General features: G+C 46.4%; 10 protein-coding genes across 10 annotated transcripts, besides 2 other annotated features; 5 read left to right on the top strand and 5 right to left on the bottom strand.

The window, feature by feature from the left end:
• Positions 1 to 367: 367 nt before the first annotated feature.
• On the bottom strand, positions 368 to 2,003 carry TSTA_091880 (uncharacterized protein; the record flags this gene model as incomplete). Its single annotated transcript, XM_002478865.1, has 4 exons — positions 368 to 529; positions 554 to 1,172; positions 1,254 to 1,356; positions 1,424 to 2,003. 4 exons carry the CDS (start codon positions 2,001 to 2,003, stop codon positions 368 to 370), a joined length of 1,464 nt encoding a protein of 487 aa, XP_002478910.1.
• Positions 2,004 to 2,332: 329 nt separating this feature from the next.
• Positions 2,333 to 5,487, bottom strand: TSTA_091870 (uncharacterized protein; the record flags this gene model as incomplete). The annotated part of the gene is made up of 8 exons (XM_002478864.1): positions 2,333 to 3,123; positions 3,156 to 4,470; positions 4,532 to 4,698; positions 4,748 to 4,822; positions 4,879 to 4,935; positions 4,985 to 5,125; positions 5,178 to 5,322; positions 5,431 to 5,487. 8 exons carry the CDS (start codon positions 5,485 to 5,487, stop codon positions 2,333 to 2,335), a joined length of 2,748 nt encoding a protein of 915 aa, XP_002478909.1.
• Positions 2,361 to 2,503: a microsatellite.
• Positions 5,488 to 5,919: 432 nt separating the features above from the next.
• Positions 5,920 to 6,516, top strand: TSTA_091860 (uncharacterized protein; the record flags this gene model as incomplete). Its single annotated transcript, XM_002478863.1, has 1 exon — positions 5,920 to 6,516. One exon carries the CDS (start codon positions 5,920 to 5,922, stop codon positions 6,514 to 6,516), a length of 597 nt encoding a protein of 198 aa, XP_002478908.1.
• Positions 6,517 to 7,319: 803 nt separating this feature from the next.
• On the top strand, positions 7,320 to 9,330 carry TSTA_091850 (siderochrome-iron transporter MirC; the record flags this gene model as incomplete). The annotated part of the gene is made up of 5 exons (XM_002478862.1): positions 7,320 to 7,558; positions 7,610 to 7,740; positions 7,790 to 8,392; positions 8,437 to 9,182; positions 9,238 to 9,330. The coding sequence occupies 5 exons, from the start codon at positions 7,320 to 7,322 to the stop codon at positions 9,328 to 9,330; spliced, it is 1,812 nt and encodes a 603-aa protein (XP_002478907.1).
• Positions 9,331 to 10,374: 1,044 nt separating this feature from the next.
• Positions 10,375 to 11,242, top strand: TSTA_091840 (Rho GTPase ModA, putative; the record flags this gene model as incomplete). The annotated part of the gene is made up of 4 exons (XM_002478861.1): positions 10,375 to 10,437; positions 10,549 to 10,668; positions 10,725 to 11,103; positions 11,183 to 11,242. Exons 1-4 carry the CDS (start codon positions 10,418 to 10,420, stop codon positions 11,240 to 11,242), a joined length of 579 nt encoding a protein of 192 aa, XP_002478906.1. The 5' UTR covers positions 10,375 to 10,417.
• Positions 11,243 to 11,938: 696 nt separating this feature from the next.
• Positions 11,939 to 11,966: a microsatellite.
• Positions 11,967 to 12,049: 83 nt separating this feature from the next.
• TSTA_091830 (agmatinase, putative) lies at positions 12,050 to 13,414 on the bottom strand (the record flags this gene model as incomplete). The annotated part of the gene is made up of 3 exons (XM_002478860.1): positions 12,050 to 13,023; positions 13,081 to 13,207; positions 13,262 to 13,414. 3 exons carry the CDS (start codon positions 13,412 to 13,414, stop codon positions 12,050 to 12,052), a joined length of 1,254 nt encoding a protein of 417 aa, XP_002478905.1.
• Positions 13,415 to 13,986: 572 nt separating this feature from the next.
• Positions 13,987 to 17,420, top strand: TSTA_091820 (beta-ketoacyl synthase (Cem1), putative; the record flags this gene model as incomplete). Its single annotated transcript, XM_002478859.1, has 12 exons — positions 13,987 to 14,038; positions 14,093 to 14,259; positions 14,313 to 14,420; positions 14,469 to 14,540; positions 14,594 to 14,680; positions 14,738 to 15,004; positions 15,085 to 15,462; positions 15,524 to 15,610; positions 15,903 to 16,011; positions 16,089 to 16,214; positions 16,302 to 16,925; positions 16,981 to 17,420. The coding sequence occupies 12 exons, from the start codon at positions 13,987 to 13,989 to the stop codon at positions 17,418 to 17,420; spliced, it is 2,517 nt and encodes an 838-aa protein (XP_002478904.1).
• A 555-nt stretch (positions 17,421 to 17,975) lies between these two features.
• Positions 17,976 to 19,247, top strand: TSTA_091810 (mRNA capping enzyme alpha subunit, putative; the record flags this gene model as incomplete). Its single annotated transcript, XM_002478858.1, has 2 exons — positions 17,976 to 18,181; positions 18,203 to 19,247. The coding sequence occupies 2 exons, from the start codon at positions 17,976 to 17,978 to the stop codon at positions 19,245 to 19,247; spliced, it is 1,251 nt and encodes a 416-aa protein (XP_002478903.1).
• Positions 19,248 to 19,772: 525 nt separating this feature from the next.
• On the bottom strand, positions 19,773 to 21,532 carry TSTA_091800 (uncharacterized protein; the record flags this gene model as incomplete). The annotated part of the gene is made up of 4 exons (XM_002478857.1): positions 19,773 to 20,233; positions 20,296 to 20,637; positions 20,754 to 20,936; positions 20,989 to 21,532. The coding sequence occupies 4 exons, from the start codon at positions 21,530 to 21,532 to the stop codon at positions 19,773 to 19,775; spliced, it is 1,530 nt and encodes a 509-aa protein (XP_002478902.1).
• Positions 21,533 to 21,977: 445 nt separating this feature from the next.
• Positions 21,978 to 24,727, bottom strand: TSTA_091790 (DNA ligase Cdc9, putative; the record flags this gene model as incomplete). Its single annotated transcript, XM_002478856.1, has 3 exons — positions 21,978 to 22,523; positions 22,575 to 24,573; positions 24,690 to 24,727. 3 exons carry the CDS (start codon positions 24,725 to 24,727, stop codon positions 21,978 to 21,980), a joined length of 2,583 nt encoding a protein of 860 aa, XP_002478901.1.
• Between the last annotated feature and the right edge of the window lie 382 nt (positions 24,728 to 25,109).

Below are 25,109 nucleotides of genomic sequence, written 5' to 3'. Positions count from 1 at the left end.
GACACTTTTTTTTCGGGAGTCAATGATGTGAAGAACGGAGTTTATGTCTAATTGCATGATTCCATATGGTATTGTGGTTATAGGTCATGTCACCTCGTTATCTACCTAGGATGTATGGCTTGCTCTGGCATATGATCTGAACGCGTGACTTCCCTACTTAGGTAATTGTCCATGGTGTGCATGTAGTTTTAAGTCTAATGTATTATTGGATTGGAAATCTTGAAAATCTCACGGACGTATCTGGTAATTCGTCAGGGTACTTCAGCAAGTAGTTAGGGCTTAGGGTTTATTCCCTGCCGGAGTATGTGTACGTGGATAGTTTCAGGACATGCCATAAATTGATGTACATTTAGATATATCAACACTATTATATGTTGATTCTAAGATCAACACGTCTATCCAACTCCTTCGCCCGGTAATAAGCAAGATACCTCCCAACCTTCTCCGCCAAATCGGACATATCTAACCCATCACCAGTCAACAAATCAGCCCCGTCCTCATCAAGCTTCTCCAACGCAGTAGTAATCATCTCACAATCCCAGCACAAACAGACCTCGTACTCCTCCCCAAATCGTGTACGAAACAAATCCTGCGTCTCATCTGCGCCATGACCCAGTTCTTTCTTCCCAATCTTGTCGTTGTGATTAATATACCGTCCTGTCATTGCTCGCACGGATTCTTCGTATAGAACTGCAGAGCACTGGTGTGTATGCCAGATTAAATCAATATCCAGCGTGGGTACGAGCATTTTACCGGGATACAGCTGGAAAAGTTTGAGAAACTTGCTATATCGATCGATTGCGCGACGCAGTGTCCCGCTGATAGCAGGACTAGAGATCCAGAGATGACTATGCATCTTATCGACGAATGAAGCCTGACGTTTGACGTTTTCAGTCAAAGCCAAGCGAGCCGGGATCTGCATGCCCATTTGGATCTGAAGTAGATTCTTCATGAATCGGTTATCCCGTTCGCCGAGGATCATCTGTTTCAGGGTTGTCCATAGACTCCCAACTTGTTGATCTTTAGGGTCTCCGAATCGAGACAGTGTTTGCGCAATGGGGCTGGATGGTGTTACTCCAATCTCGATGAGGTATTGGAATAGGTCTGGCTCTATTTGGCAATCGTGTTTAGTCCATTCGAGTGATGACCTGGGAAGTTCGTAGGTCCATGTCCTTGGATTGATCGCTTTGTGCTTGTGTCTGTCAGTATGATTCTCGCAAAGAATGAGAAATAAAACTCGTACAATTTCTGACCAGGGGAATTCCACATGGCGAATGATTCTCAACTTGTGATCGCTGCAAAAAGTGTCAAAATCGTCCGGATTCAACAGAAATGCATGCCAAAACATGAGAACATCTGATCAATGAGCTTCGATCAGCCTTCTCCACCACTCAATCAAAATAAATAGAAGATAATAACATACCCAAAGGAGGCAAACACGGCAAAGAAACCTTTTCCCCTTCCTCCTTCTGCTCTTGAACAACCCTATCCACAGCCTTAATCCAAATATCAAACCTTTCCACGGCAATCCTCAAATAAAAATCCCACTTCTCCCTCCGCCAATCCTGAAACCTATCATCACGTATTATCGCCTTTTTATAGACTGATTTCCGCAGGTCGATATCGAATATCTTTCTCCATACGGTTCTGGTACTGCTCCCCTTAACGCCGAATGTGGTGTCTAATGCTGTTGAGTTGACGATTTTGTAGCGTAAGGCGAGAAATACTTCGAGGAGTTCTAGGTGGACTGCGCATTGGGTGGGGGTTGGTAGTGGATACTCATCTTTACTGATGCTGGTTGTTGTTGGAATGGTTAAAGATTTGAATAAACTGGGCGCCGGGATTAGTGGTTGCTGTCCAGCGCTGTCTTTTGTATCTCCTGCTTCTAGCAAATTCCAACAATCGTCAAGAGGTTGGCTGGTTTGCCAGGATTTTAGCTGTTTTATTTCTTGTTCAGCGGCTTGGTGAAGTTTACGTGTTGTGGAAGGGACGAGAAGCGACATTGTAGTAGACACTAGGATTACCTTCTCGGTGGATAGTATTGTCCAAAAAAAGTCTACGTGTTAAGAAGATGAAATGTGCTCGAGAGAATATTTATGAAGTATTATTCGTATCAACCCACTGCCAAGTTATGTTGTTACTTGATGACATCTGCACAGCCACGAGACGAACTTCAAGGCCTTTTCCACTATATCTTGTTAGGGTTAGGGCTATATTAGCCCTAATTTATAATTTCGGCATCAACGTCCCTGGCTATGATCTTCGCACGACTTTTCTATCTCAACTGGATGAACGTTAGAATTCATACTAATAGATCTATAACAGTTCCATGTCAGTTGCTCCCACACCCATCCCCTCCTCCACAACTGCTGCCCCCTCCACTACTACTTCCTCCTCCACTACTACTCCCACAACTACTCCCACAACTACTCCCACAACTACTAGTATTAATACTCCCATGACCAGCACTCCTATCCCCATAGCTACCAGCACCACTACTACTCCCTCCATGGGTCGTATCACTCGTACCAGGGTAAGTACTACTTCCCGCGGCACCTCCACAACTACTATTCCCACATCCAGAGGCACAACTCGATCCGCACTCCACTGCACAACCCGCACTCCAACTTGTGGCATTACGGCTTGTGAGTGCTGCATCTGCGTAAATTTCGTTGATGTCTACTGTATTTGCCACTTGTTCGTTGCGTTGAGAGGGAGAGCCGGATTTATTCTCTGCTTTTGATGGAGGAGGAGGTACATTCAGTCCTGGAACATCAGAAAGTTTGATACACTCTTCTCGCGCAGATTCATAAGCCTCAACTTGTTGATAAAACGGTCTCGATGCCCATTCCGCCTGGAAAAATGTAGTTTGTTTCTTAGCATCGAAGAGGAGATGACCGAAAGGTTGAGCACGGTGGATTCCGCCTATCTTGACGCGTGCTAGATATGGATCTCGAGAGGACAGTTCTGTTCCTAGTTTTGAGGATGGTGATAGCCAAGCTGTTGCAGAACGGAATATGGCTGTTATGGCCATGGCCACTGCGCCGCGGTAAAGACTTGTTGATGCACTTAAAACGTTGAGTCGATTGCGCATCCAGGATTGAGGGGTAGGCTCTGTGGAAACTTTGAGCTCGGAAAGAGAAGATGGCGCGTACATGTGTTGATCGCGAGTAAGGTGATGCGATACCATAGACCAGGAATCAAACGGAAATGCCCAGACGTGTTTGGACAGATTACAATTACCGCAACGTGTCGGATATCGACCATAAGCCTCGGTGCAGTCCCAGGGAAAATATTTTGATATTTGTATATGGGCCCTCCGAAGGCGCCCCAATCGTACCAATATTCCTGGTATGTATCGATAATGTCGGCTTCCTTATCGGAACGACCAAAGTAGAATTGCGAAATGTAATCCTGTGTCAGTCCAGATGGGACGCTGAACTTGTGAACTATCGGCCGCATATAGCCCTCGTCAGGGCAGAGGAAGCTCATGAGGTAGAGAGGTTCGACCAAGTCGCTGATCAAAGGCCGGAAGATGTTGTGGTCGATGAGCGAGTTGCAAAATTGTTGGCAATTGTTGTGCATGGAATTCCATGAGAGGCGCGTGGTTGGACTCAAAAGTCGTTCTGCTATACTGCTGAGGTATATCTTCACGCGAGTGCCTATAATTCTCATAAGATTCTTTAGTAGTCGTTCAAGTGGGTCTTTGAGATCTGTCCCTGTCCCAGATAGTGATTGACTCGCATAAATAACATCGCCAATCATTGCACGCTCATCGTCTTCTAGCAAGAGACCGCTGAAAGGGGCGCCGACAACTTGTTTCATGACCGCTTTGTAGTTCGTCAAACGTTGGACTGGTTGAATATGTTTCCATACTTTTTGTTTTTCGGAGCCTATCACAATAAGACCTTGCTTTCCCTTGTCAGAGAGACTCAGACGCTGATGAAAGACGGGAGCCTCCCTCAAAGTGACAAGAGCACCCTCGGATATACCATTTTCGATAATCAGCGGTCCAACACGGAGTTTCATATGGACATTTGCAAAAGGATTCTCATCAACGTATTCTTTAAAGAACATTGGAACATCCGGGTCCGCTTTCGGGTTGGTGACGACGTTAGTCAAGCTCGTCAAGGGGGGTACCACCTGCTCGGAACGCTCATGTCCAGCCTTTGACGATTTTCTGAAAATCTCAAAAACCGAATTTCCCTGGGGCTGGGTGTTGTCGAGCATGATCATTGTATGAACAGCAGAAGTCGGTTTTATTCCCTTCTTGGTTTCTTTAAGCCCTGCTGCTGTTCGAAGTGCGTTATACTTTGCAATGGCAACGCGATCGTCGAGGGTCCAGAGTTTGCAAGTTACCCCGTTTGTGGCCAGTCTATACCTGTCATGTGGAGCATTTCGGTCAACCGGAAATAGTGGTAGGGGTTTGTTGTCTTTATCAAAATGAGGAACCCGTTGACAAGGACACATCTTCTGACTTTGTTCAGGTGTGATAGCTTTGGCGAGGATGCAGTGTTTATATTTTTTTGACGTATGATTCCCTCCCGTAGAAGAAATGAAGGTAGCAATCTTCACAGATTACACGGGCCTCCTTGGGGTTGTCGGATGTAAACATGCTTCCAGTGATGATGGTGTTGCATTGAGCGTTGGCGCAATGCATGGGATAGAAGTCAAGTGGCCTGTCTGGAGAAAATTCCACTAAGTCAAGTTAGCTACAGCAGGCCATCTACTTGGATCGTACACATACACTGAGGAACGACCGGTCTCCTTTCTTTCTTGTTTGTTGGCTGACTTTCTATCAGTTTTTCAATGTCAAGGAATCCTGAATCATCACAATTAGCTTTCATCGGCCATAATTGTCACAGCCAGGCCAAATACCCGCTGCCTGTAGCAACATCTGTGCTCGTTTTTCTATCCCGGTAAAAGTCGGCATATCTATGTTCTGTTTAGTAGCCATGTAAAGTAAGATATGGCCAGCGCATACCCCTGATGGTCTGCCGAATAGAGGATTTGATCTTTGAGCCGGTGTACTCGGCCTTTTGGTCCACTGCAGCTTCCTGTAGGGAAGATATGTATGTTGACGGTTTGGTAGGAGTATGCTCCTTTTTCGCAGAGCGTGCCTGGTCTGATACCTGGTTTAGATGGCTTTTACAGCCATTCACGGATCTTGTGCATACTATATCTAATCGCATGCTCTCTCGCCGGTTGGCTAACCTGATCCACAAACGCGTCGAATCCATGAACAAAGTCGTCGTCTTCGTCTGGCACTGAGACATCAGCAAACTCTGGCTGTTGCCATATAGCCAAAGTGCGGATGATGTTCTATAGCTCATCCCAGACGCCCTCCCAATACATGTCTTCAAGGACCTGTTGCAGGGCATCTTTGCTGCTTGCGACTGGAGACCATTTCTCATCAGGAACTGGAAGTACTGGTGTATTCTGCATGCTCGGCTTTGCTTTGCCCAAATGATCTCGAAATCGCGGCATCATGACTTTACCTGGAATGCCCAAGAAAGCAAACACATAGAACAGTAATGTACTTGTGTCTGGCAGATATAAATCAAATCCATTTTCTTTGCCGAGATTACTGATACGATTTAAGTCAACCGGTTAGGTAATCTGAGCGGCTGTAATGTAGTAAATCCGCCTTGAAGTCTATCGCAAGTGGTAGTGGCAGTGCAATCCCACTAATATCAATATATCCACAGCTACCATTTAGACAAACCATGACAAAAGAAGAGAGATGATACGAGGTCTGCGGGTCGAGTCGAAGAAATGAAGAGTTAAGAGATTACATCAGATGGACGCCCAGGAATAACCCCGCCTGGAGGCATCCTCGTATTTCCCAGGAATTATCCCTCCTTTTGACCACATTACCCTTTCACCTTGTAAATATCGAGTCAGTTTATACCTACGACAATGTCCGACTACAAGTTTATCAACTCTTCCCAGAGTGTTCCCGACGCAAAAGATCTCCCGATCAACTACTCAATCAAAGCGTCTCCTTCCACGGACGTCTGGGCCAAACCACCGGCAACGCACCGATTCAATGCTCCTATATTATACAAAACCATACCACTAAAATCATTCAAGCGGGTGCGAGTCTCGATCGTCGCGGAATGGAAGGTCCTCTACGACCAAGGCGGGCTGATCATCGTAATCAACAACGGCAAAACCGACGAGCAACGCCAATGGATCAAGTGCGGAATCGAGTTCACAAACAGCAAACCGCACATCAGCGTCGTGGCCAAGGACCGATGGGCTGATTGGAGTCTGGTGCCGGTACCGTCTGGCGGACAGGCTGTGACGATTGAGCTGGTGAGGGAGGAGGATAATACGCTGTGGGTGTATCTGGTCGAGGGCATCTCACGTGTCCCGTTGCGAGAAGTCACGTGGGCATTTGAGCAGGAAGAGACGGCCGAGTGTTGGGTGGGCTCGTATGCTGCCAGGCCTTCTTCTGCGACAACGGATGATTTGGTGGTGGATTTTCGCCATTTGGTGGTGGAAACCCACTGAAAAGTGTGTGTCAATTAATGTGGATCGAGCATCATTCCAAGCTCAACGTGTTCGATACATTCCAGTGTCCACCATGTCTATCGCAGGTGGCCGAAGTATATAGGTATCAATATCACAGCAGACTTAGCTTGTTGGGTTTTATTCTCTACTTTACACCCGCACAGATTTAGTCAAAAGAAATAGAGAAACAACCCATGTACGGAGTAACATACCGAGTCTTGTCGAGTCAGTCGGCGTGTAACATCCAGATCTTATCTGATCAGATTATATCGTATGTCAGCCCCCACCAAACTTCACCTCGGAGCTTAACTCGCTGACCTCCTCCCTCGTCCTTTCTCTTTAATTACCAACTGTATATTCCATTCGTCGACTTGTATCTCAACTGGACATGTCCACTCCACTATTCACAGACTACTCACTAGCAAATACTACTCTGTTCCCCGTCCGAACGCTTTAGCCGCTCTTGCCTCCGGATTAAGTCGGCTTACCTGAGCCGGTCGACTCTCGACTTTGTTTACCCATCGTATAGATATACCTGCTCTTCTCTGTCCGGGTGATTTGCTCATTCACCCTCTTATGTGAACAGTATCGCAGACATACGTTCGTACGTTTCTATCGCCGGTTTCCGTTTCAGTCTCCTTACACCCGTTACCGTCCAACCGAACATTACCAACTCCCAAAACATAACTCGCATGGACTGTACATAAAACCCAGGCACATAACAACAACAGAAAAAGAGAAAAAAAAAAAAAAGGTACTGCGTACTACTAAGTTGCATCGAATGCACTCAACTGGTAGTCGGTATGACCTTATTGGAAACCACTTCGAATGTCATATCTTATGGAACTATAAGTACCGATACTTCGATGGGCGACCAAGAGGAAGACCGGCTGCTGTATCCTCATTCAGTGTACGAGCCGGATAATGATATTGGGACCGAGGATGAGGGGAGCACGGCAAGTGATGTGCAGGATGGAGTGAGGAAGATTGAGGCTATTAGTTTGACGTGGACACAGAAGTCGTTGATGATTGCATATTTGGGGTAGGTGTTTGGACGTTATTCGAAATGGGGTACTGACTGATGGTTCTGTAGGATATTTCTCATGGCGTTCTGCACGTCACTCGAAGGTCAGACGGTGGCTTCGCTTGCCGTATACGCTACGAGCTCGTTTAGCAAGCATTCTTTGATTTCGACGGTGCTGGTTGTACAGAATGTTGTCAACGGTAGGCCTGTCTTCTACCTCTCGTTTCAGTCAAATACTTACGACTGAAGCTGTAATCAAACCACCCATGGCAAAAGTGGCGGATGTGTTCGGCCGGTTCGAAGCATTCTGCGTTAGCATCATCATCTACATTCTTGGATATATTCAAATGGCCGCGTCAAACAATGTGCAGACATATGCTTCCGCCCAGATATTCTATTCTGCTGGATCGACCGGTCTGCAAATTCTTCAACAAGTATTCATCGCCGATAGTAGCGATCTTTTAAATCGAGCGCTCTTCGCCCTTTTGCCTGAGTTTCCGTTTTTGGTCACAGTTTGGATTGGTCCTACCATCGCAGATGCAGTCCTTCGTCATTCATCGTGGCGCTGGGGTTATGGGATGTGGGCGATTATACTGCCGGCAACATTTCTCCCGCTTGCGCTATCCTTACTTTTCAACCAACGGAAAGCCAAGAGATTGCGGCTCATCAAAAAGAAGCATCGCAAGCGCACTCTATATCAGTCTTTGCGATCGGTATGGTATGAACTGGATATGTTTGGATTGATTCTTCTTACTGCTGCCGTTTCGTTACTGCTGATTCCGCTTACTTTGGCAGCCAACTCTAAAAATGGGTGGCACGACAATAGCATTATCATCGTGCTAGTGCTGGGATGTATCTGTCTTGTTCTGTTTCCTGCCTGGGAATCATCGCGACAGCTCGCTCCAAAACCGTTACTTTCACTACATCTACTGACCGAACGGACTGCGCTGGCTGGCTGCGCATTGGCGTTTTCTACTTCATGGCCTTTTATTTTTCCGTTCAACCTTATTTTTACTCTTACTTGCAAGTCGTTCAGAATTACGACATTGCCGTGGCGGGACGGGTTACGCAGACATTCTCATTCACCTCCACGATTGCGGCGTTCGTGGTTTCCATTCTGATTAAATATACTCGCCGGTACCGCATTTTTGTCACCGCGGGAACGATTGTGTATATTCTAGGTCTGGTGGCTATGTTACTTTACCGGCAGGAAGGTAGTTCGTTTCTTCAGATTCTGGGTACTCAGATACTAGTCGGCACTGGGGGAGGTCTGGTCAACGTCCCCGTACAACTCGGTGTACAGGCATCAGCCCAACACCAAGAAGTCGCAGGTGCAACCGCTATATTCCTGACAGCACTCGAGATGGGAGGCGCCGTTGGAGCGGCGATTTCGGGCGCAGTCTGGACCCATCAAATACCGAAACGATTACGACAATATCTTCCAGCCGAAAGTCAAGACCAAGTCGAAGAGATTTTTGGTAAATTGACTATCGCGTTATCCTATCCCATGGGCTCGGAGACGCGGATAGCGATTAACCGTGCATATCAGGAGACGATGAACAATTTGTTGTGTCTGGCTATTTTAGCGGCGTTACCGATTGTGCCGTTGAGTTTGACGATGAGGGACTATCAACTGGATAAGGTATTTTCTATCTGAATATATTTTCTTTCAGGGTTGTATATACTGATGAGAATAGATGGGTCCGACGAGAAAGCGTAGACGCTCGTCGCATGCACATTTGAATGAGACTCCTGCTCGGGCATCCCTGGAGGATGGCGACAGACTATGATGGTATTGATAATTAGGATGATTATGATTTATGAGTGATGAAGGTTCTATGGTTTGTACAGAACCAGCAGTATATAACAGGAAGGAGATATTGTTACACTTACAATTTATAGAGATGATAGAAGAGAAAACAGTTAACATGATTCATGTATCTTTTCGAAGTCGTAAAGACGGTACGAGATATAACATGATAATACATGATAATACATGAAAATACATAAATTACCCACTTGTAACCAGTGGTAATGAGAGTAAATATCGTCCGAATACAAAACAATACTCCTCCAGAGAAATGATAAGGGGTCATCGATTAAGACCTAAGACTCAAACAATTAGCCACGAATAAACTCAGTAGAGAAGTTCTCGACTCATTGATTCTCCACTCTTTGTTTTGTTCTCCTGGTTTAATTGTATTTTCTGTTTGTGTTTCTAGATTCTGTTTTCTTCGAAGTTTGTGGATTTTGTGTTGATTAGTATTGAGTAGAATTGTTACTACGTAGTAAGGCGAAGGATTCTAGTTAGATAGTGCATACTGTAACAGCTGTTGAGGTACGGGTCGGATGGAGTCCTACTCACCGCCAAGGTAGCTTGTTGCAGCTTCACTTGGATGTCGAGGAAGGATAGAAACTGTACAAATAATAAATCTAATATAATAAACAGAACATCTATTTATCTGTAGTATCGCAGTATCAACCTTAAACCGTGAGTCGTGGTGAGGGAGAACCCCCACATGAAACTGAGTGACTAACTAACAACAAACTGACTACTCCTTGTCTATCTCCGTTCTCTGACACTCTCTGACACGACTCTCCAACCATCAATCACGCTTCTTGTCTGCTGCTCCTGCCACTGTCTATCTATCAATCTTGTCCTTTCTCTTTATTCTAATTATTACTCTTAATCCTTATCTTATTCTCTCCGTCAACACTGCAGTCGATAGCTACAACTGCCACCCTCGGGGTTGATCGACCGGTTCAATTCCCATTTATTCTCCTTTACGACCGACTTACAACCCAACCGCCCCCTCTACCGTCCCCGCATACTGAATCCAATAAAGCAGAAGGATTAAAAAAAAAAGGAAGAGCAATATGGTTGTGGCTACAATTAAGTACGTTCATTCCGTTTGATCAGGCTGGCAACGCGCTCGTCATATCACGAGCTGTGGCGCGGAACCTCTAATTTCCTTTCTATAATTACTGTCTATACTGACAGTCGTTAGATGTGTCGTTGTCGGTGACGGTGCGGTCGGAAAGACTTGCTTATTGATTTCGTATACGACAAATAAGTTTCCGTCGGAATACGTTCCGACTGTTTTCGATAATTATGCTGTGACGGTCATGTACGTGCCCTCGATAAAACTGATGAAGATTTAACAATTCTAACGGTTCACAAAAGGATCGGCGACGAGCCCTATACCCTCGGCCTCTTTGATACCGCTGGACAAGAAGATTACGACCGTCTCCGGCCCCTCTCCTACCCTCAAACCGATGTTTTTCTCGTCTGCTTCTCCGTCACTTCCCCCGCCTCATTCGAGAACGTGCGAGAGAAATGGTTTCCCGAAGTCCATCACCACTGTCCCGGTGTTCCGTGCCTGATTGTCGGCACCCAGACGGATTTGCGAGATGATCCTGCCGTGCGCGAGAAATTGGCTAAACAGAAGATGCAGCCTGTGCGCAAGGAAGATGGGGATCGGATGGCTAAGGAATTGGGTGCGGTCAAGTATGTGGAATGTTCGGCTCTGACGCAGTATAAGTTGAAGGATGTTTTTGATGAGGTTTGTTCTGTCTTCAAAGTTGCAGCTATCGCTGCAACATGGAAACATATGTATGGATAGTATTTACTGACATGTCCAGGCTATTGTCGCTGCTCTCGAACCCGCCCCAAAGAAAAGATCCAAATGCGTCGTTCTATAAACCAGAAAAATTCAAACCGACAGAAAGAAACTGCAAGATCAGAACACACCTTTGAAACCAACCCCCAAGCACAAACACAACTTTCACCCTCTTCTTCTCCAACGCAATTGAAGCTTCAAGTGGTCTGAATGATACGTTTTTTAACCAGATTTGATATCATGTGGCGTCCGGATTATTTTTGTTTGTTCTCTCGCTTTATTACCACTCAATTTCCCCGATTCCATTTCCTTTTTTTTTCTCGCTCTATCTGCTTGCTCTATTCCAATATTATTATTTTACTCTTCGATATCAGTGAACCCTCACAGCCAGAGTCAATCAGAAACTAAAGAAACAGATCCAATTCCATTTCTCTCTCTGCGTACTTATGGCTTCCATCTCAAGCGTTGTGTTTTGTTCTATCTGTTGATCTTCGTCTAGTCTGGCGCAGGTTCCGGTGAGACACCCTTTTGATAGAAGAAATTGTTACGCTTTCTTATAGCGTGATCATGGCTCTACGTATATAACATGGTTCCAAATTCCTTCCGAATAGCTAGCTATCAAATCTATGAAATTTCAAACTTGTCTCTCTTCTATCAAATGATGTCCATATGCATGATATACCTAGGTAGGACAGTCTTTTTGATTATTGTTCCTCTCAGCAGCTTCGTGTCACAGTTTTCACTGAATTATTTGATACTCCGCCTATGCATAACTTGCATATATATACATATATATAAATATATATCTTAATTCTTAACTTATATCTACTAAAACCTTGGAAGCAACACACTCATCATTCATCACATCATACCTTCATATCACCACTGCCTATAACTCATCCTTCCCCTTCCCCCCCTCAAAAACCTCCCCATCCTTCTTCCCATACCACCCCCCCAAATCCCTCCCTGACCCAGCCTTAACCATACTCGTAATAATCTCAAACACAACCTGCGCCGCTGCCAACGCAGTCGTCTCCCCAACATTATCATAACTAGGACTAACCTCCACAATATCGGCGCCCACGAGATTCAATTTTTCGATTCCGCGCAGGATACGGATCATTTCGCGCGTTGTCCAGCCACCGGGTTCGGGGGTTCCTGTTCCAGGGGCAGTGCCGGGATCGAGCACGTCGATATCTACGGATAGATAGACGGGTTGATCGGGGTCGAGGCCGATACGGTTTATGATTGAGTCGATTATGCCGCTGGTGCCGATGTCGTCGATATCATCGGCATGGATACGCATGAATCCTTGTTCGGGACCGGGGTTGGTGTAATCCCCGTCATCGATACCGGTTAGTCTTGTCCTGAGACCTGCGTGCGCAGAGGTGGTATTCGAAATCAGACCTTCGGTACTGGCGATGTGGAAGAAACTTCCATGATTAAACCGGGATTGCTCCGAGAGCCAGTACGAGGCATATCGGACGGGATTCCAGGTATCTAGATGCGCATCAAAATGTAGTACTGTGATAGGTTTTTGATATATCTGATACAGAGCCCTTAGTGCCGGTAGGGCGATGCTATGGTCACCTCCCAATGTGACTAATTTCGGTTTTCCAGCTCCAATCCCCTTATCGTTGGGAGCGGAAGTGGTCTTTGCAGGACGGGTTCCCAACTCTAAAAAGGCTTCATACATTTGTCGTTCGGCTAGTGCGTTGTCAAAGGGCGTGATGGGGATGTCGCCGCAGTCGAGGATTGTGGCCCATGATTTGTAGGGGTTTATGGCTGCGCGGGCGTTGTAGCTTGTTCCTGGGAGCTGGCGGCCACTGGCTGCGCGGATTGCGCGAGGACCAAATCGTGCGCCTTATATCGTAAGTAGGTTGGAATATAAGATAGATATATAGTTGGGTGTCGACTCACCTGGTCGATAGCTAACAGCAGTATCGAATGGTGCCCCAATAACAGCAATATCGTACCTCTCATCCGGCTCAATGAGACATTTGACTGTTTTCATATGCGCAAATGTCGAAACACCAGAAAATCCCCACTGTTTCCAATCAAATCAGTAATCGTGATAGTGAAAAGGTAGAAAAGACCATACTTCTTGCTCCCATTTCAGTAAAAGTTCCTCCTTTTTACTTTGTGTCAGGATTATTTCCTCATCTTCATTGTGATGATGGTCAGAGTGAGCATGGACTCCGGCACACAGGGCCAATAGGCCGAGTACAATGACGTTTTTGATAGAGATAGCCATTTTGCCGACAGTCCGGAAAGAGGAATCTCAATTGACAAAAAGAAAAAAAAAAGGGAGGCAGTCTTATATGATAATTAACATTATGGCATACTTTGGTGCCACTCTATTTCACAGAAAAATGGAGAAATCGATCGAGTCGTGCCAGTTGGTATAGCATCGACTTTCCTTTTTCGGATGCCATCGCCCCACTCGATATCTATCTTATCACGTGCTTATCTACCCATATCTCTATACACTAGACCCGATACAGTATAGCGTAATGTGTTCTGTCGTGCAGACTTTCCTTTCTTGATCAACTTTCTTCAACTCCATCTTTTGGTTGATGGATTAACAGTCCGCCTCCACAGCCAAATTTTGTTCTCTGGTTGAATCGTCCTATAAGATTTGTTACTGTTAGCTGTCAGACTTGTTTAACGGACCGATCTTACCGACCTGCTAGCGACCTACCCGAAAAAGAAAGAGTAAGCGGTTCTGCAGGCTAGCCAGATCAGGTATTTTGTATAGACAGTTTACAATCATCTTCAGTCTACAACAGTCTTGCTTGGTTGCCTGGCTCGTAATTGCATAATGCCATGCGGAGGGTGGTCGTGACTGGTCTGGGAGCGGTTACACCGCTTGGCGTTGGTATGTCGTCAGTCTTCTAAATTATTTCTATGTTATGTATCTAACTCGTCAAAGGCATCCGTCGTACTTGGTCTCGTCTCCTCGACGGCCATTGCGGTATCGTCAATGTTGCAGACCGTCATCCCCGGTTCTCCGAGATCCCAGCCCAGATTGCTGCGGTTGTACCGTTAGGGAATCGCAAGGAAGGAGGTTGGACGGTCTCGGAATGGTTGAATCGTGATGTACGTATTCATTTGATCTTCTGAGAGAGACTTGGATGCTAATTATTTCAAAGGAAGAGCGAAGAATGGCTACTTTTGCACAATTTGCCGTGGCTGCTACTGAAGAAGCTCTGGAGGATGCTGCGTGGCGACCTACGTCTGATGAGCAGCGTGAAGCTACAGTATATTTATCTATCCTGGTAATTCGACTGGGATGCTGATTTTTGTAGGGAGTATGCTTGGGATCTGGTATTGGCAATTTCGACCAAATTTATGATACCGTTGTAGCGTTTGAGAATAATGTGAGGTCCACTCCACATGATCACGTACGAACATGAATTGATCTTTCGGCTAGGGATACAAAAAGGTTTCTCCTCTATTTGTCCCAAAGTTACTCATCAATCTTGGTGCTGGGCAAATTTCGATGAAGTACGGCTTGATGGTGAGATTCATCCTAGTCCAATTTTTACTCCTATCTTCGACTCTAAGAAACAACTAGGGACCGAATCATGCTGCAACGACTGCATGTACTACCGGAGCACACTCCATCGGAGATGCCGCTCGGTTTATCGCCTTTGGCGATGCAGATGTCATGGTCACAGGTGGCGCAGAGTCTTGCATTCATCCTTTGGCATTAGGCGGTTTTGCGCGAGCAAGAAGCCTGGCGACGGATTTTAATGAAAATCCTACCAAAGCATCTCGGCCTTTTGATGCGGATCGGCAGGGGTTTGTTGTTGGTGAAGGTGCTGCTGTTATGATTCTCGAAGTAAATTTCGCACTTCCTAGTGCCAATTCGGCGCTGCAACATTGGGTATTGGGTATTGGGTGTTTGCTGACAAATTCTAGGAACTGGAACATGCCAAAGCACGAGGCGCCCGCATCTACGCTGAGTTCAAAGGATACGGCACATCAGGAGATGCATTTCATATCACCGCGCCAAAAGAAAACGGTGCCGGTGCATTATCAGCGATGAGAAGAGCTCTCAAGCATGCCAAGATTCCCCCTTCAGCTGTCGATTATGTTAACGCCCATGCAACATCGACTGTTGTGGGTGACGCGGCTGAAAATGCTGCTGTCAAGGCTTTGCTACTGGACACTACAGGAGGACAGGGGAAACAGAAAGCTGCTGATATTAATGTGAGCAGCACCAAAGGTGCTATTGGACATTTATTAGGAGGAGCTGGGGCTATTGAAGCCATTTTTTCCGTCCTGGCTATTCACGAGGTATAATTCTATATCATTGGCTTGTTTAGACACGACGCAGCTCACAGCTTACTTCTGATAGAGTATTATGCCACCTACCATCAATCTAGGGACCAGAACAGCTGAATTCGACTGCAACTATGCTGCCAACGAAGCACAGGAACGGAAGGTAGACATAGCCTTGACAAACAGTTTTGGATTTGGAGGGACAAACAGCAGTCTCTGCTTTGCACGATATCGATAATCTGTACTATTATGACTTGTACATTATTCTTTATAGACAAAAGACCAATATGCTTACTTCAATCAGCGCTTAACTTACTGTCCATAATAGCATCACGTGACCAACCCCCACAGATATAAATGATGCATTGATGGATTAAGCAACTCCGCTTTCCCGAGTATCAAGCAAGCCATCAACCGACGATCATTACTTTTCTCTTTATTTGACCTCATTCTAGCCCAGAATCTTGCAACAGTCTCAGGAGACTCATGCACTGGTGCTAGATCTCTTCTTTACGCTCCCCTTATCTCTTCTCTCCACTCTAAAGACTATGGCAGCGGGTCAGGGTGCGTTTTGAATATGTGCTGTCTCCGGCTCGAGGAAGTTTGGTCATGCTAATATTTTTTTTATTGCGAGTGTATAGCGAGTATCAATTTTGTGGACGCGTCAGGGTACAAGTTCTCAGAGAAAGATACCAAACCTGGCAAAATCAAGTTGAAGAAGCAGGCTGGGAAGGGCGCCAAGACAGGGAATAAGTCTGAACCGCAAGGTGAGCATCTCGCGCTCTGTCTCGATCTTCTGGGCTGCAGTATTAATTACTTGGTGTACTATTGTATAGAGGATGTCGACGCTTCAGGATCGCCCGGTGGCTCCCCCGTCCTTCCGCAAATGGACGCCAAAACGATCGCAGCCTTCCCATCTGGAAAACCACGAGAAGAAGAACTCGAGACCGTGATTTGCAAACATTGCAAAAGACCACAACTAAAAACCACCGCTGTGGAACACATCCGAGAATGCTTAAAGGCTAAACAGGAGAAAGCGCGTAAAAAGAAAGAGGCTCGTGATGCAAAAAATCAAGCCAAGATCGCCGATAGTAAGGACGGTGAAGATGACGATAAAGATGACGACGGAATCAAGGGGCAAAAGACCGCTAAAAAGGGCGCGGTAAAGGGAATGGCAGACGATGGACCGAAGAAAGGCAAGAAACGCAAAGCGGCAGATGGCGAAGATGAGAAGGATGGTAAAGAACCGAAAAAGAAGAAAAAGAAGGAAGAGCCTAAACCAAAAGTACCTAAACCCAAGGGTCCGGTGGATGTTGAGAAGCAATGTGGTGTTCTGTTGCCGAATGGGTCGATGTGTGCGAGATCGCTTACTTGCAAGAGCCATTCTATGGGTGCGAAGCGTGCGGTTCCTGGTCGTTCACTACCGTATGATATGCTTTTGCAAGCTTATCAGAAGAAGAATCAAGCTCGTCAACAAAGTCAGGCTCTCTTTTTGTACCTTAAATTTGCGTATTGGTACTAACTTGATTATAGAAGCTGCGATTGATGCCAATGCTCCTCTACAAGATGATTTTGAGAACAACGGTCCTGTTGACTCGGACGAAGAGCGCGATGCCGTCATGGCTGCTATTTCGCGGTCACATCCGACACCACTAGCTGTTCATACGCTGATACCAACACGCAAGAAGTATCATTACGTGCGTATGAAGGAAATGTTGTCAAACGTCCTCGGCGGCGCTCGCGGAGGAGGTCTATTCTCTACCGGACCGGCGACGAACGGAGAAACAAATGGACTCTTTCAGACTGAGAGTCCGACTATGGGTACTGCTACTGCCACAGCGTCGTCTACTCTACAGGACTCTTCTGCTGCAGGAGATGTGTCAAAGAAACAGGCCAATCCTCAGGCAACACCCGTTAACCGTCCTGCGAATGTAGCCACTACACCAAAGACAGCTGTGGCAGCTACATCTTAGCGTGACCTGATGATGACTTATGCTGTCCCTCTTTCTCACTCTTGTTTTTGGCTGTATTATTGTTATTGGGTTATGTACAGTTTGGGGCGTTTACGGGCGGTGGTCTGATTTCGACGAACATATGATACCCTACATACGCACTGATGTATCTTTATTTTATTCTGTATTCTAGAAATGATATTTTATTTATCAATTGCTTGATTGTAAACAATGCGGGACATGAGCCTGTTAGATATCACAAAGTAGTGGCCGACACAAAGCCGATTGATGCCCGAGATTTGAGGCAACAAAGAATTCGGAACTTCAACATGAAGCTTCCCCAACTTCAGTCTGAACATTACTCAATGAACGCTACAACTCCCGCCGACAGATTACACTCACTTATTATAACTTCTTTTGACAAACGCAGCTGCGATGGAATATTTGACTTTGTCTTCTTAGCAGCTCGGTTCAAACTTCGGTCGTTACTTTTTCAGATACTGGACTTGGCCGAGATCAAACCTCGCACACACCTCAGACATATAACACTTACTGAAAAGACTACACAACAACAAAATGGGCCACCCAGTCCCCGACCTCGATGAAATAGGCATTAAAGCCGAGCCCGAACTCGCAGAACAATTCCGTCGCGAAGTCGCAGAACTCCTCGACCGCAAAAGCACAAGCTTCCCCGGCGCGCAACCAGTCTCCTTCTCCGCAAAACACCTGATCGAACTCCAAAAGGAAGATTACTACGTGTGTGAAAAGACGGACGGTATCAGGTGTTTGATGTACTTTACTAGCGGGGACCCTGATTCCGATACACCTGAGGTTCATTATTTGATTGATCGGAAGAATGATTATCGATATGTGCCGCAGTTGCATTTCCCGTTACCGAATGATGACACTTTTCAGTCCTTTCATGTGGGCACGCTTGTGGATGGAGAGTTGGTGCTTGATACCTATGAGGATGGGTCCACGCAGTTGAAATATCTCGTCTTTGACTGCATGGTTCTCGACGGGAAGAGTCTTATGCATCGAACACTGGACAAACGACTGGCATATTTCAAGGAAAACGTCCTCAAACCTTATAACGCCATGTACAAGAAATACCCCGAAGAGAAACAACATCGAATATTCGCCGTGGAGGATAAATCGACTCAATTCAGTTACGGTATCGAGATGATGTTTCGCGAAATTATCCCCAAAGTGAAGAAAATTCACGGAAATGACGGGTTGATTTTCACATGTCGAAGCACACCTTACAAAATCGGTACGGATGAGCATATATTGAAGTGGAAACCACCATCAGAGAATACGATCGATTTTCGGATGAGGCTTGAATTCCCGCTTTTGGAGCCGGATACGGATGACGAGGCGGATGGGATTGTTGAGCCGTATTACGATTACGATGCTATGCCGATTTTCCATCTTTTTGTACTTCATAATAATAATGAACACCGCATCTTTAGCGAGATGCACGTTACGCAATCGGAATGGGAAGCACTCAAAGCTCTTCAAATACCGCTGGATGATATAATAGTTGAATGTTACCAAGACGATCGTGGACGATGGCGATATATGCGTTTCCGGGAGGATAAGAAGGATGCGAACCATATTTCGACAGTGGAGAAAGTTCTAGAGTCGATTCAGGATCATGTCACAGAGGAAGATCTCATTCGTGCTGCCCCGGCGATCAAGGCGGCTTGGAAGAAGAGGCAGGCGGCTGCTATGCAGGCTGAGAGGAAACCTGGGCCTCCTCCGTCAGTACAAGCAGCAGCCGGATCGGGCTCATCAGGAGGAGTCTCGAATGGGAACGGTGTGAAGAGAAAGTTTGTCGAGGAATAATTCATATCGTCACGATTTTCTATCTCTTATTTGACCTTTTCATATTTTCAACTATATCACATAATCCATGTACATGGGGTAGATGGATGGTCCCGGTGTTTGTTTTTTGCTCACGACGAAATGCTTTTGTTTCAAATCATTTTTCGATCTGGGAGAATTGCGCGGTGTTTGGCACTGGTCTAGATTTGGGTAACCTCTTTGATTAATATTGGTTGGTTGAAAATGCTGCGGTTGCAGAGAAATATCAGTTACAATAATTGCAATAATATAATGATATATACAAATATCTGAGCCTGTATTACCATGACTGGTATCCAGTCACATCCATATTGGAGGTCAGTAATATTACACAAGTAGACAAAAGGGAAGATCTCAGAGAAGGAAGAAAGGTCTAATATCAAAAAGGAAGAGATGGACCAAGTCAATCCGTCAACTGCACGGCTCGGAATCCTGAGAGAAAAAGAAGAAAAGAAAAAGAGATGTTATGCGTCCCCGTCGAGCTTCAACAGCCCTCGATTCTTATGCTTAGATTTCGCAGGTGTCGTCACCACCATCGTCGCCACCAGTCCCAGGCTCGCACTTGCGATCCTTGAAAAGCGTAGCAGTGTCAAGGATAGTATTATTCCGACTAGCCACAAACTCATGAGTCATATGCGAGCAGTTATGGAAGGTAATCTTGCTCCATCCATAAGCAGTATCCTGAGCATAAACCACATAAGGCTTAAGAGGACGGACAAGACTGTCCAAACCATCGTAGTGGCCTGGTGCAGCGCTCGTGATATACCATGGAGACTGAGGATTGTTGAGGCCCGCGGGGTCAATGACATAGTTGTTCAGGGGCTGATTGCGCTCGTAATAGTGGGTGTGAGCTTGCATGACGAGATCAACGCCGTATTCGACGAGTAAGGGCTCAAAGACGTCTTTGCAGATGGTGCAGATGCTGCCGCTAGTGTTTTTGGCACTTACGTACCAAGGGCGATGGACGGCTGTTTTTAATAATGTTAGATGATGGCCAAGTCAAGAATAAGATCACGGGAAAAGATCTTACCGGCAATAACCCAAGGGGTCTTGCTACGATCCACACTCTCCAGATCATTCTTGAGCCAGTCAAGCTGTTCATTTGGATAAGATCCAAAGGGACCCGAATTCATGCCCTCAGAACCACCAGGCTCGTCAGGAGCAACGAAGCCACCGCCAATGTCGGTCTCGGTGTTCAACTGGATGAAGTGAACCATGCCGTGATTGAAGGAGTACCAGAAATTTTCAACGCCGCTGGACTCCTGGCTAGGCATGCGATAATGGTTACGGAAACCAGTAAAGTTGGTTTGGCCGACGGGGCAGATGCTGATGTTGTAGGCGACACCGTTGCTGGTTGTACCACCGTTGTCACCTATATTATAGTCGAGGAAATTTATGTCAGCTTGAATTATACCTAGGTAGACTTCAGAGACCTGAAGTGCTCTTCATGTTTGCTTGCTGACTTGGAATCACGTGAGAGATGCTTACAGTTGGAATCGTGGTTGCCAGGTCCAACCATATAAGGACGATCGGCAGTAAGAGCAGTCATCTCATCGAAATATTCATTCAAGAACTTCTCATACAGTGCTTGACCGTCGGCGACGGTGTAGTTGGGAAGAAAACCCTGAGCTTCCTCCTTCAGCCAATAATCGGCGTAGGCAATGTCACCAGCTGTATAACCCAATTAGCTCAATCAGATGATAAAATCGTGATTGGTACTCACGGTGCCAGAAAAAGTCCCATTCAGACTTCAGCGACTCCATCGACTGAATGGTGTTGTTGTCACCGGGACCGAGGGGTGCAGTGCCTCCATTAGGACCAGTAGTGGTCGTCAAACCGTCAGGACCAATCAGCCCCATATCACCAGCCACGGCAATGGTGAACGGGGTGCTATCACCAACCGGACGAGCAGTTTTCATGCTATAGATCTGGCTGGAATTGCCACACTGCGGCTGGTAGTAATACAGAGTATCTGGTTTGAGACCATTGATCTTGACATGATTGTTGTAGGTGGTGGAGGTAGGATAAGTGACCGACACATCGGAAACTGCCTTGCGATCAAGGGAATCAGGATGCAGTCCGTATCGAACAGAGGGATGGTCCAGCTTGGAGTAGGTATTCCAGCTGACGGTCATGCCGCGGTCTCCAGCATATGCCAGACGCATCTGCATGGGAGCAGTTTTATCGGTACATTCGGACTTGGCTGTAGAGACTGAGGCGCACACAATGGTGGCCAACAGTATAGACGCTTTCAATCCGCGCTCCATTTTGAAATTTTCCGGATGGACTGGAACTTCATGGTGAAGAGTGGAAAGAAGAGAGTCGGTTAGTTATATACGGGTTGTAGTCGCTTAAACCCTTCAATTAATTAATCTCCATCGTGAAGCGAGATCGAGACTACATCTCGATCTAACAAATAATCGACGGTGCCTGAATACACGTGCATCGCGTGGCATGTCAAGATGCCTTAAAAGGCTTAACTGCCCACGCGGCCAGTGCGGCCGCTAGTTTAGTCAGTGCATAGCTTGTCCCGGGGCTAAAACGATAGGGAAGGTCTGGGTACTGCAGGGTAACCTAAGCGACCCCTGGCAGCACGTGTTCATGCTTGTACTTACGGAAAAATCACATGTTGGTACCAATTAGTCTCGTCGACAATCTTTCTTCGATGCAATCATACAAATAGACACAGATGTACCCAGATACCAGGAAACACTAATACTCAAAGTCATCGTCAACACCTCCCTTCCCAGCACTCTCCTTGACCACAGCTTCCTGTCGGCGATACATATCCGCCACGGCTCGGGTAGTAGTCGCCTGCTCAGGTTTCTTGTCATCACGCGCTTTGATATATCGAGGGAAACGCAGCGAAATACCCTTCCCAGCACCGGATGTTCCCACAACCTCGTCCGATGCAGCCTTGTAACGTGGACTGAGGGTAAGATCCGCAGCTTTGATTTCCCATACTAGGCGAGGCTCGAACCAGACGTCTGGCTGTTCTTTGGGGACTGTGGAGTGTTCGTAGAAGGGCTTGGGACGGTCGATGGCGAGGGGAGAGAGTTCTTTGTGCAACTCTTCCAGTAAGGCTTCCGAAAAGCCCGTACCGATGTTACATATAGTTTCGAAAGTCTGTTTGCTAGAGTTGTATGCTGCTAATAGGAAAGCCCCGTAGACTGATGTTCGCTTTCCTCGGCCAAAGTATGCTCCTAGGACGACGAGGTCCAGAGAGTCTCCGAGACCTGAAAGGTAATCTTTTTTAACCTGCAGTATTTGTTAGAGAAATAAAAACAAGATATTGCTATGCAAACTTACCTTGAGCCAATTCCGACTTCGTTTACTAGGTTCATAGCCACTCTCCTCTGTATCCAGCATCTTGACCATCAGACCCTCGCATGAGGATTTAACACTCTCTTCCAGAAGACTCTGGATTTCATCGAGCTCGTTGGTGTTGGAATGTTCAGCAAATGCAAACTCTCCCTCCGTGGGATGGAAAGACTCATGCAGGAGCTGGCGACGCTCGCGGAGAGACTTTTTGACTGTGGGCTCGCCATTTAAGAAGAGTAGATCAAATGCAAAGACACAGACCTTGACTTTGACATCTTCAGCCTTGACATCCTTTCGTTTACGGGTCATGAGTTGCTGAAAGGGAAGAACCTTTTTGTTTGCCATATCCCACGCAACCGTTTCACAGTCAAGGACGAAGCTGGTAACGCCTGGCTTAATCCAGGTATCCAGTTTTGCTAGAATATCGGGATACTTCTTGGATAAATCTTCTGAATTTCGCGAGAAGATCGAGCTGAGACCCTTGGCATCCTTCTGAAGAGTAGCAGTCGCATTCGGGTACTGATGGATCGAGTCCGGAGACACATAGTGAATTTGAGCTCGTTCGCCATCATATTTGTACTCGCATGTGAATTCCTTGCCCTCGAATCTGTCCAGCACCTCGGTGATGGATTTAGTTGGCTTCGCCAACATGGGCTTCAACGGAACACCAGGTTGTAGCTTGCAGACTTTTGGTAAGTTGAAGATCCCCTCCTTCAGCATAGCGGGAATGATAACTTCATAGGCTGGAAGTTCGCTGTACACCTGCTTTAGTACAGACTCTCCCTGGGCCAGACGCTCAGCGCTTGGAGACTTTTCGCCTTTGAGGGCTGCTTCATGAGTGACTACTGCCTGCGCGAGAGCAACGAGAACCGTTTTTTCAGCCAATCCAAGTCTTAGCTTTCCTTCGAGAAACCTGATGAGAAATTTGGCTTCACTTGGACCTCCTTTATTCTGCTTGATATCCACTCCCTTAGCTCCCTTGCCTGCGATGGCCGAATCTGCCGCTGACAGAAGTTTCTTTATACCCGAGATCTTCTTATCCTGGGATCCATGACCTTGGACCTTGGCAATCGCGAGTAGCCCTTCATGGACGCCCCTGACTGTCAATGGCTTTGGTTTGAACATCGTAGGCTGGTTTAGTCTACTCTTTGCCGCAACCAGACCCAAATCTCCAATCTCATGCTGGTCAGCTTTGATAACAGACAAGCTTCGTCCGGTAGTTTCTCCAATTGACTTCATGATCAAAGACTCTCCAATACCCAGTTCAATGCCAGCGTAGTCGGCTGCCAGTTTGTTAATCATCAATTGAACGGTTGGCAACAGATCTTCCGGAGTGAGTCTTAGTACTTGACGTAGGAATAGTGACGCATGCGCTAGAATTATCAAGCGCTTAGTTGTCATTTCAATGAGAGAAAACGTCGTGCACAGTGCAGCATATGGGACAGGTTCCCCCGCCCTCCAGTCAGGATACGGATCATTGCCGGTACTCTTCAAAGTTGCTTGAATCTTTTCAATTTGCTTCTTCTTGATTTCTGGTTTCTCATCATCTTCTTCTTCGCTGGCCGATGGCTCCTCTGCAGGTTCATCTATGTCTTCTTCTACAGGAGTCACTTCTCCAGAGGCCTTTTTCGCTATCTTGGGCGACGACGGACGCTCGGCGAGAACCTCCTTGGCAGTCTTCTTCGGCCGTGGGCTTTTCGAGTTCTTCTTTCGTCTCTTGTTGGCAGACTGGATATCCGAGTCGCTCTCTTCAGCTTCCACAAACTGCTCGCGCTTGACACCTTTTGTAGGTGACGTGGGCTCATCCTTGGCCACCGGTGCATCTCCGTTTATTTCCACGTCATCTTGTCCTTCAGTATCTTTTGATTCGGCCACAGCTTTCTCACTGGTAGTTGCTTCTTTTCTCTTGTTCCCATTGGAAAAGGACAGTGTAGTTTGGCGTTTCGTGGCATCTGAGGACGTTTGTCTGTCTGACCCGAAGAATTTCCTATTCATTTGTGATATTTCGTTAGCCGTAATCAGTAATTGCGACTAACAGTATCATCTGGCAGTACGGCGACAACATCCACGCACCAGATCGTCGCCTGAGGATCTCTGACATACCCAAGCGTAGCTTGCCTCGTGCCAGTCTTTTCAGGCATATCTAATTTTGGACGACGCGTCCAAACTGAAATGTCGCGAAATTGAACCGCTCGATGACTGGTCCTTGAAATATTTACTACTGTAGTCGCATGAATGAAATCGTATGGTCTCGTGAATAGGCTCGTAAGTGAACCGCGATTCCTCGAATTGGTGGAAGGCCAATGCAGGACAGAGGAACGCAAGAATTGCCGCATAGAAAACCTTGGGATGATTAAGTAGAAACCAATGCCGAATCGAAATTATCCGAACAATGTAGTGGGTGATGGCTTTCAAGCGGAATGAGGCTGTATCCTGTGGGAACGGGCTAAACTTTCCAAAGACGCGTGAAGTGACGCGTTAATTAGTTATAGCGTCACGTGGACAGCTGCCGGGGGAATCGGC

This window comes from Talaromyces stipitatus, genomic scaffold (assembly GCF_000003125.1).
Source record: "Talaromyces stipitatus ATCC 10500 scf_1105507295527 genomic scaffold, whole genome shotgun sequence".
Classification (NCBI taxonomy): domain Eukaryota; kingdom Fungi; phylum Ascomycota; class Eurotiomycetes; order Eurotiales; family Trichocomaceae; genus Talaromyces; species Talaromyces stipitatus.
This window is presented reverse-complemented; position numbering and strand designations above follow the sequence as displayed.